The 10,334-nt window shown below is 42.9% G+C and overlaps 1 protein-coding gene and 1 pseudogene across 2 annotated transcripts; one reads left to right on the top strand and one right to left on the bottom strand.

The window, feature by feature from the left end:
- Nucleotides 1–215: 215 nt before the first annotated feature.
- On the top strand, nucleotides 216–8,526 carry LOC144110604 (uncharacterized). The gene is made up of 5 exons (XM_077643625.1): nucleotides 216–278; nucleotides 347–391; nucleotides 1,846–1,945; nucleotides 7,156–7,226; nucleotides 7,870–8,526. The coding sequence occupies exons 3-5, from the start codon at nucleotides 1,924–1,926 to the stop codon at nucleotides 8,230–8,232; spliced, it is 456 nt and encodes a 151-aa protein (XP_077499751.1). The 5' UTR covers nucleotides 216–278; nucleotides 347–391; nucleotides 1,846–1,923; the 3' UTR covers nucleotides 8,233–8,526.
- On the bottom strand, nucleotides 2,753–6,448 carry LOC144130888 (uncharacterized; annotated as a pseudogene). The gene is made up of 2 exons (XR_013314320.1): nucleotides 6,384–6,448; nucleotides 2,753–5,327 (listed from the first exon to the last, which is right to left on the bottom strand). The product of XR_013314320.1 is annotated as an uncharacterized LOC144130888 (transcript).
- Nucleotides 8,527–10,334: the final 1,808 nt, after the last annotated feature.

Here is a 10,334-nt window from a genome sequence, read left to right as displayed (position 1 = left end):
GGTTAATATTGTTTAACAATGTTCCCCAGCCATTGGATGCAAAACAGGTATGTATTTTTATCTTTTATATGGCTTAGTTAAAATTCAGAAGCTTTTACGCAGGTCGAGTCAAGCTGCATTTACAAACACTTCTACAAGGCCAGAGCCATATATGTAAGATGACAATGCATATTGTACCAGCCTAGTTTATTTAATGTTGTCTACTCATATGAACAGGAATGCAAGTCAGTTGCCAGAGCCATTCTTCATGCTGGGCCCATGTGGCACAAATATGTAGAGTGAGTTCTGTTTCGATAATTTCATTCCATATCTGCATTCTGTGACCCTTCTTGTCCTCAAAATGCAGGTTCATGAGCCAGCAACTGCAGCAGCAGCAGCTCTTGCACACAGTGTAAAGTTTCACTTCCATATTTTGACATCCTTTTTATTCACTTGCAAGATTTTCATACCTGCTTCTTAAATCAGCATGGTGGCTTGCAGACCGTATTCTTGTTTAATCTAATTTTCAGGGAAAGGCCCACACCACTTACACAGCTGGAGGCAGTTAAGCCACCTATGATGTCCACTTTGAATCTGCTTATGTCAGCATGAGCAAGGCAAGATATGCCTATGAATTCTTCCTAGTTTACACAAACTATACAGTGTAGCAACTCAGTTCCATACATGGTGTAATGCTGAACATCCAAATGCCAGCATGCTAGTAGGATTTTCATTTGAAGGTCTTATTGTCATCCGTTCTGGAGGAAATGCAGGGCCTTGAGTGCAGAGTATTGCAAGTGGTTAGCCAATGTACTTAATGCCATAGTAATGTGGTGTGCGATGTGCAGAAGGCAATTGACCTCACTCTATTTTCTTCATGGAGGTGCTACTGCTCTTGACAGGGCACTTAGGCAGGCTAAAATTTGCTCACAATTTATTGTTGCTTTCCTGCAATCACTGTTTCCACGAGTGTTCCTTTCACATGCACTAATAATCCTCACTTTTCTTACCAGGAGTTTGAATGAAGCCTTATTGGTGAATGAAAGGTGCCGCATTTATAATTCGTAAACAAAAACCTGTGCCACCAAAGTGTGTTTCAAGGAAATGGGCAATAAGTGGTTGGTAGGTGTAAATTTTGTTTGTAAAGTACAGTTAGCAATAGGTAAAGACCTGACTTCCCAACATACTGAGTGTGCATTGTGCCTGCATTTATTGCAGATAGTTTGCACCAAACTCGTCGGTTTTCTTCAAAGGCCAGACTTATGTTTCTGTGTAAGCAGGCAGTTTGTGTGAAGGCGGCTTGGCCATTAGTATGTCCTGCTTCTGCAGATGACAGAAAGGTTATTTTAAGGGAGTTGGCATACATCAAAGAGCAAAACACTGAGGTTTTGAAGATGCTTGAACAACAGAGCAACATCCTTGATTGTGAATTTCCAGTGACGTTTCCAATGGTACATTATGAAGACTTGGAAGACTTCGATCAAAGGATCAAAAATAACAAAAACCTGCGGCATGCATTGGTAAATAGTTGCATCTAGGACTATTAAGGCAGTTATACTAATAGAGTTTGTTTTCAGGTGAAACGGCTAACAGGTCTAGGTGGTGCAATAGTTGGCCATGCTGTGAGGTCACAGCTGCGCTACTTGCTTTCAGATTCGTTGGCTGCAACATTTAGTTACTGTGGACAAAAAGCCAAGGCGAGCTTTAATAGCCTTAAGCTATGCAGCACAATCAGAGGTACATTATGTTTTTCAGCATGTTCTGCAGTTCTGGCTGAAATGTTTTAGATGGACATGATGTAATTTAACCCCGAGTATATATGTTTGAATAGTAGTGCCAACATTAGCCGTGTTACTTTCTGTACAGATGCAGTGAAAGCCAACACCAGGACTACAAGTGCTGCAGATGATGAGATCAAAATTTCCATCATGGTTTGGTTGAAAAATGCAAGCGCACAACACACAAGGTATAGTAATATTTATATTCACTGAAATTTCACACATTATGCCTTAATTGCAATGACCTCAAAGTTCTGCAATGCTCTGAAAAGAGCAGATGTCAGTGTAACCAAGCTGTATGCGTAATCATCAGCCTGACTATGCCCACTACAGGACGAAGGCTTCTCCCATGTATCTTCATTTAACCCTGTCCTGTGCCAGCCGTGCCCATCCAAAACCCCAAAAACTTCTTTATCTCATCCACTTACCTAACTTTCTGCCAGCCCCTGCTCCACTTGCTTTCTCTTGGAATCCACTCCGTTACACTTAAGGACTATCAGTTACCTTGCCTTCGATTTACATTCCCTGCCCAAGCCCATTTCTTCCTCTTGATTTCGACTAGGATGTCTTGAACCCATGTTTGATCCCCGACTCACTCTACCCTCATCCTGTCTCTTAAGGTTGCACCTATCATTTTTTTTTCCATCGCTCGCTGCGCTGTCCTTAACTTAGGCTGGGTCCTTTTCGTTAACCTCCATGTTTCTGCTCCATACAGTGGTGGTCCAGCCAATCTCAGATTTGGAGCAATTTTTAGAGCAGGAAAAAGGCTGTTTTGTAGCAATTTAGGAGTAGCCACATCAGCATTTTGTAGCAGTTCTGTAGCACAAAATTTTGCATTTTGGATCAGTTGGAGCAGGAGAAAAGCAAATGCATGACATTTGGTGCAGCTTATTACTACTGCACAATTGTTCAGTATTTCTTTAGAACAAATAGACACAAGCAAGAAAGACACAGCGCAGCCATTTAGCCCCTGTGCCCCCAGCAGGAAACCATGGTATGTTGCAAACAGACTTTATTTGCCTTTTTAAATAGCATTTTTACACTAGTACTAGAGAACAGTTTTATGCAATAAAATGTAGTACAAAAGTGACTAGAAATGCCAAAACACAATTTTGTGCTGTCGGCAATAAGAGAATGACATGACATACACAGCTGTATTAAAATTATAAATAATTTCGCTATTTAGACATGCCTACATGCACCATATGAGCATGTTTTGTTTACATTGCAAAATAAGCTTTAAAACATGAATAATGATTTTTTTCCATTTAACCCCCCCCCACATATTCCACAATGAAAACATGAAAAGCTCTTTCTGTCAGTGGCTTTTGCTACTTTTTTTTCAGCTCGTCAAACTCGAGAAGTGCAGTAGCCAGGCTCGCATTCTCTTCAGCTAACAACTGTTGCCCACTTTGAACCTGCTCCATGCTCTTGTGAGCCAAGCCAGTAGAGATTGTCTCTTCTGCACATTTAAGTAATGCACGGCATGATGCAACCTTTTCATTTAAGCCACTTTTCAGTTGTTCCACAGTAATGGCATTGGGCTGGGTCTGTGTGGTTGCAGGCTTCGTCACCTCAGAATCTTCACTTTCCTTTTCAAGCCTATCTGCATAACATGTCCTTGCCTTCTTTACACATCGGACCAGCTTAGGTGACAGGGGTACTTTGGTGGCATCCCCGTTGTACCTTTGCAAATATGTCTTAACCTGCCGTAGTCCATTCAGGCTATTAGGAGACAAAGAGGCACGGCCCTCAAGCAGATGCTTATTTATACTGAACCCTCTCTCGCAATCTGCATTACCATGCGGGAGACAGGAGGGCTTTCACGAGTTTTGCAAGCAGTGGGTACTCTTGCTCATCAGCAGCTGATTTCCATTGAAATACTTTAGCCCATGAGCTGTTAATCCTTTCAGGCACTGCAACTTCACTGCTGTTCTCTGGACCGCATTTAAGCATGTACCATTCCTCAATTAATGAAGACACTTCATTCAGCTGTAGCACTTGTGGCAGTTGTGAAGCAAGGTATCGCAGTGAGCGGACTTCCGAGTCTGCATCTGTGAAGTGCAAGCCAAGAATGCTTGCATGTCGCAGCAGTTTGTTTTCAAGAGATAGCTTTTGCAGCAAGTCTCGTGAGCATGCTATGTAAAAAGCGTGGGCCCCAAGCCACAAACGCTTTCTTTCAGGGATGTCCCAGGTCCACATTGCGTCCTCTGTATCTATACCCAACTCTGGCTTTGTCTTCCACAGTGTGGAGTCTTGCAGTTTAAGGCTCTTCAGATCCAACAGTCTTGCCCTGGTAGGCATCACTGCGTAAGAAGCGGCCAAGAACTTGCTGAACTAATAACAATTCCGCATGAAGGATGTGCAAAAGTGGTTCGTTTCTGAAACAGCTTCTGGAAGCCAGTGAATAGCTCAGCACAGTTCTCCAGGAAAAGTATCTTAGCATAGAGTGGTTTCTGTGAGAATGCCGCAGCCAGTTTCTTATGAAGACTTTGGGTGGCAGACCGCTGGCCTGTCTTGTTTGCTTTTTCAAAGTAGTCCTTAATGGCATCAAACTGCTCCTGAATACGGCACAGTGATTCTTGTAAAGTGACCCACCTGTTCGACACATGTCGCAAAAACACATGCGACGGAATACTTAGGACTTCCTGGCTTTCTCTGAATAGCTCTGAACGGACAGTAGATTTGAAGTAATAGCAAACATTTCTTACCACTTCTTCTACATCAGATCCAAAAGCATCTAAGCCCTTTGCAAAAGCATTGTGGACTTTGTGTAAGCTGCAGTGACCGACATCGGCAATGCTTGATGTCAGATGCTGTTCTAGCTTTCTTCTGACACTCTTCATGACGTTGGGACCGTCACTAAAGAAACAAATGATGCCCTATTGTGGCAGCTGAACAAGTGCATCTTCCACGCAGCCAACAATGATCTCAGCGGTGGCCCGTCCAAGATTATATGACATGTTCCATGACAACATGCTGTTCTGCTTCAGAGAAGAACCTTACAAGCACATCAAGTTGCGGCACTTGCTGCTCAGGTTTTGGAGTTTCATCCACCATGATAGAATAGAAAACACCCGGATGACAGTCCATCCACCACTTTTGACTTGAAATATGGGCCTAGTCCATCAGACATAATGCATGGCAGCTTCGACCTGCCACATTTGAAACCCTTGGCAACACTGCTGTCTGGGAACATCGTGTGGTAGATTTCTGTTGTGGTGTTGCCTCATAAAAATGGGATGCACTTGGTTGCGATAGACATGGCAAAAATTGCTTCAGCCTTGCAAACTTGATCTTGTAGAGAGGTGCTAGATGCTCTCAGTGAAATGTTAGGAGGCTGGAGGTTTCCATTTTTGTCTCTGTTCTTTGCAGTGGCATGGATGTGCTTCTTCATTGTTGCATGGCATTTTAATGCAGCAATACCATGTTGTGAGCAATCAATAGTGCACTTGCAGACAACACAGAGTGCTTGTGTGTCTTCAACTCCATTTTTGCACCAAAGATGAATGGGGTCATTATTGGTGTCAATTTCATTGAGCACAGGCTCCTTGAACTTGGTACTTCGCCCTAGAAAAAACAAGAAAATACACCAGTCAACTTATTTTCTTGAAATGAGAATTGGGGCACCATCAGCTGTAATAACAAAAAATCTTTCCCAATAATCACGCTGGTGACATTCTTTCCCAGTACACCAAGCTAAAAAGTAAATTATATGAATACTCTTTCCTTACACTTGAACATTTACTCTTGAACGTCATATTAATTCTTGCGCAGCAAAAGCAACATGCCGTCGTAAGACTATCAACCCTTCCAGTAGTACGCGATCTACAAGAGCTGACGTCGTACTGTAGTCTGAAACTAACGTACACACTAGTGGCAAATGCCGTAACAGAGAACCAGTCTCCAGTGCCGTAGACGTCTGCCGCGCGAGGTGTCCAAAGTTCAGCCGGCGCACCGCACAAACGGCGGGCCAATCGACTACCATACAGTTACTGTATAAGTGAGCCTATAGAGTAACTCGACTACCGTGAATTTGCGTGCCTCCGCCGCCGGGAACGCAAACATCGGCTGCAGCTTTTTTCAAGCGAAATAACTTGTTAGATAAAGTGATGCCTAAATTGTACATTTTATGAAAAACGATATCCACTGTCAAATGCTAAACACAAACGAGAGCTCCGATACTTCTCGAGCTCAGCTGCGTACACGGCTACAGACGGCAGGCGAACCAGCCTGTGCTCGCATCGCAGCCGCCGCCGATATAAGCGTATTTTCTTCTTTGTATACAAGTAATGCGATGAGCGATGATAAAAAAATATTGCAACTAGTGAGCGTTGGTGACTAATTTCGAAGCGCCGTGAGCTTTAGCTTTGAAGTGAACTGGAAAAGGTCTAACAACGATATCGGCGCTGTCGAGCGATCAGCGGCTACGAGCGAACAAGACCGGAAATGTTTTCGCTCGTAGATGCCGACCTGCCCGGTGCTAATCCCATGAAAGTATCGCTGAAGACATTGTTTTATAATACTACTCCTTCACGCTATATATGCCGCAGACTATGTCGTAATCACCGGCTCGTTTGAACTTTGCGATAACAACGAAGCACGTAATGAAAAGACCATACTTACGTTTGCTCATTCTTCGAACCGTGTGGCCGTGTGTCGGAAGGCGATTTCCCGTTGCTCAATGCTGGACGAATGTGCGGGAAAATGATAGACAAGCAACAAGCCATAGCCTGACAAACAAGCCGATCCGCGTGCCTGGGGCTGGTTGCCAGACCAAGAACAAATAGAAGCTATAAGCTTTCTACGGTTGTGTTATGGTTATGTTAGCACAAAGGTGGCACTTTGGTGCACTTGGCGCAAGTTGTACTTCGTTGAGCGCAGCGAGGTGCAGGCAAGTAGAATTGTAGTAAAATGGCACAAATGGCGCAGTTGGACCACCACTGCCCATAGATGAGAACTGGTAAGATACAGTTGTTATGCTCTTTTCGTTTGAAGGATACTGATACACTGCCATTCATTGTCTCAGAGAACCTGCCAAATGTACTTCACCCCATTCTTACCCTTCAAGTTATTTCCCTCTAATTATTCATATCTGCAGTCACTACCTGCCATAAGTACTCATTCCCTTACAACTTCCAGCATCTCACTACTAATTGCAAACTTTTGTTCTCTTGCTAGACTGTTGAACATTACTTTGGTTTTTTGCATATTAATTTTTAGACTCATAGTACTGCACTGCATGTTTAACTTGTTGGTCATGCAGAAAAGATCTTGATAGCACAGCAGTGGTGCTGCTGGCAGTCTGATGATGTTGCTACTTTAGGAAATAAGTTTTGTCAGTAGCCTACCTATTTCTTGATTCTATTTTTATGATTTCTTTATATCTACTGTGCAGTCGCAAAGGACATCGGTGATGCAGTGGTCCTTGCCCTGTGGACTTCTCACCAAACCAACAGAGGCACAAGAGTGAGCGTGTTTTTTTTTCAAAATTTTTTTGCCAGGTATCAGCTTGTATAAATGTTCAGATGTTTGTTTTGTTGTACTGCCAGTATATGCAGCTGACCTGTGGCTTGTATGTTATTTTTATGTGCTTTTTGTCTGCTGTAACATGAGTGCATCAACATTTCCTGTTTTATTTATTGCGCCAGTAATGCAAATCTGTTTTCTTTTATGTACCATTTAAATGTGCACTGCCTTTATGTTTGAGCCCAGAAAGCATATTTTTTTGCAGAGCATCAAATGATGTTTTTTATTTATTCTTGGAGGTTTTTGTCTGTACCAGTCAACGATACAGCTGAACTTTCATTTTTTATGCGGTTTTCTGTCCATGCTTCTTCCATTGCATCCAATGCAGATGTATTTCCTTCTTCCACATATGCTCTTATATATTTTTTGTGCTACCATCAGTGCATTCATATTTCCTGTTTTATCTATCGTACCAGTAAGTGGATTAATCCACATAAGTTTTCTTATGTGTACCATTTAAATGTGAACTCATTTATGTGCTGCATTGACCAGCCCAAAAAGCATCCTTTTTTTTGCAGAGCATCAAATGATGCTCTGCACTGCTGACGAAATGCCATGCCACTCACCGTTCATGCTGTTTCAGGCGCTGCTACTGACCGGATTCTACTATCAGCCACCCGTTTCATCGAGATGCCTACCGGATCCACAAGCTGCCGCCGCTGACTGGATTCTTGACCCCTGCAACCATTGTACAGATTACCTGTGCACACCGCAGCCGTTTTTGGAGGCGTCCAACCTTATGACCTGGCAACACGCAACGATATCAGCTGATCAGGACACCTACATAAGGGGTACAGTTTTCACCGTCCAGTTGGGCCACGGCACTGCTGGCGAAATGCCAGGCCACTCGCCGTTCATGCTGTTTCAGGTTAATTATTACTATTCCTGTTACCGAGATGATGATGTCTGTCTTTTAGCAGTGTCGTGGCCCCCCCCCAAGTCCTGAACCGTTTCCGCTCTGTGGCAATGTATATATGGCGCTTTTTGGTTCGGGGAGGGGACATTGCAATGAACCCGGGTCCTATGACAAAGGCTCAGGAGGAAAAGCTTGAGTTTGTTTATGACGCTGTTCAAAGGCTCGAGGCTAGCCACGCGAACATCCTTGAAAGTGTTAATAAGATCCTCACCATTCATATCGACTTGCAAAAAGATATGCAGTCTGTAACTAAACGTGTACATGAACTTGAGCTCAAAAACCAGTCAAGTTCAGACCTGCTAAATAAATTTAAGTCTTCATTTAGTTAAACGTGTGGAAGAACTTGAACTTAGGAATCAGTCAACACATTTATCGGAGGCTTCCATGAGCTGCACTCACGATGTGTCTAACATTCATGTAAAAATTGATGATCTGGAAAACCGATCGCGCCGGTCCAACAGTCTTTTCTATGGCATTCCTTACAAGGATAAGGCTGAAACTTGGGAAGACTCTGAACGTCTTGTTAACGAATTTTGTTCTGATAAACTTGGTATTACTGTATCTTCATTATCCCGAGCTCACCGCATAGGCCGTTTTTCAGGCGACAAAAAACGGCCTATTATTGCTAAGTTGGTCAACGAAAAAGAAGTTCAATCTGTCATGAGTAGGGGCTACAAGCTCAAGAATATGAACTTCAGTGTTTCACGCGATTACTCTCAAATTGTTCGCAACAAACGCCGCCAACTACTCACGTATGCAAAATCAGTAAAATCAGAAGGTGACAAAGTGTGTTTAGTTTTTGATACTGTATATCAATAGTATGTTTTATTTCTGGGATAACGAAGCCAATTGTGCATTGCGGGTGTCTCAAGAGTGATTCAGACGTTCCAGTCCTCAGAAATTGGCAGACAAATCACCCTTGCGGTCACTTGCACAGCGCTGCTGTTTTGGGTACAAAATTCCTCTACACCAACATAAGAAGTGTTCTTTCTAAAAACGTGGCTCTTTCTTCACTAATTGATTTGTACTGTTCGTCGATCATAGCGCTTACCGGGACTTGGTTAAATGGCGATTCCTGACAATGTCCTTTTCACCTGTGATTCTGAGTTTAACATATTTCGTTGTGACCGCGTGGGCCATAGGGGTGGTGATGTACTTCTAGCAGTTAAGAGATCACCGCTTTGCTTATTGACATCGCGTCATGCCTGGAGTCAGTGTGGGTTTGCTTGCAATGTGGCCCTTCTGTTATCATTATTGGTGTAGTTTACCAGCCTCCTGACAAGAGCACTTTATTCTTAAGTGAATTTTATAGAATATTAAGCGAACTTGCTGTTCGGTTTCCAAAGTCAAGCTTCTTGTTGCTAGGTGATGTTAACTTTCTGACAAATAACTGGTCCTCACTATTTGCTCCAAATAATGATCCGGAAGCTCGGGCTTTCCTCCAGTCTTGCCTGGACTTCTCATTGCAGCAACTAATCTCTGAATCCACACCTTGTTCCGCCACTTCTGCAAATGTTCTGGATCTTGCCTTAACCAATAATCCTTATCTTTGTTCTAATATTACGCTCTTAGAAGGCCTTTCGAATTCCATATTCACTGGAAAGATTAATTTCATGCTCCATAAAAAATAACTCAAGAAACAAATCAGGTGCTACAACCGAGCAAACTTTGATGAAATTAACGCTGAGGACAACTGGAACCTTTTCAGCAACAAACTTGCTGCACTTATTGAGATTTATACCTGTTATCAGTATACCACAGACTAACACCGTGCCCTGGCTTAATAGCCCCCCGCATTGCCTGAACAATAAGAAAAAGCGTCTTTACAGACAGACAAAAACAGGCACTCTGATTCCTGGCAACGATGCAAAAAGTGTGATAATGATTATCAGACGGCGCTTAAATCTGCTCGTCACCATTTCTTCACCCTCGATTTACCATCAATGTTAAAGAATAACCCTTGGAAGTTCTGGCATACGATCAACCCTTCGAATCATCCTGATATAACTCTTACCAATGCCGAAGGAGGCAGCGTTCCTGTGGCTGAATGCACACAAATTCTTAACGACGCATTCACATCACTCTTTACCCAAGAAGAGGTTCATTCAGTCCCTGCTACTACGAATCATTCT

This window comes from Amblyomma americanum, chromosome 1 (genome assembly GCF_052857255.1).
Source record: "Amblyomma americanum isolate KBUSLIRL-KWMA chromosome 1, ASM5285725v1, whole genome shotgun sequence".
Classification (NCBI taxonomy): Eukaryota; Metazoa; Arthropoda; class Arachnida; order Ixodida; family Ixodidae; genus Amblyomma; species Amblyomma americanum.
This window is presented reverse-complemented; position numbering and strand designations above follow the sequence as displayed.

Bases quoted from the DNA above. Each gene is read 5' to 3' on its own strand.
- LOC144110604 (XM_077643625.1), top strand. From the start codon at position 1,924: ATGCAAGCGCACAACACACAAG. The intron at 1,946-7,155 runs GTATAGTAATAT...TCTACTGTGCAG, and splicing joins GCAAGCGCACAACACACAAG to TCGCAAAGGACATCGGTGAT. The intron at 7,227-7,869 runs GTGAGCGTGTTT...ATGCTGTTTCAG, and splicing joins AAACCAACAGAGGCACAAGA to GCGCTGCTACTGACCGGATT.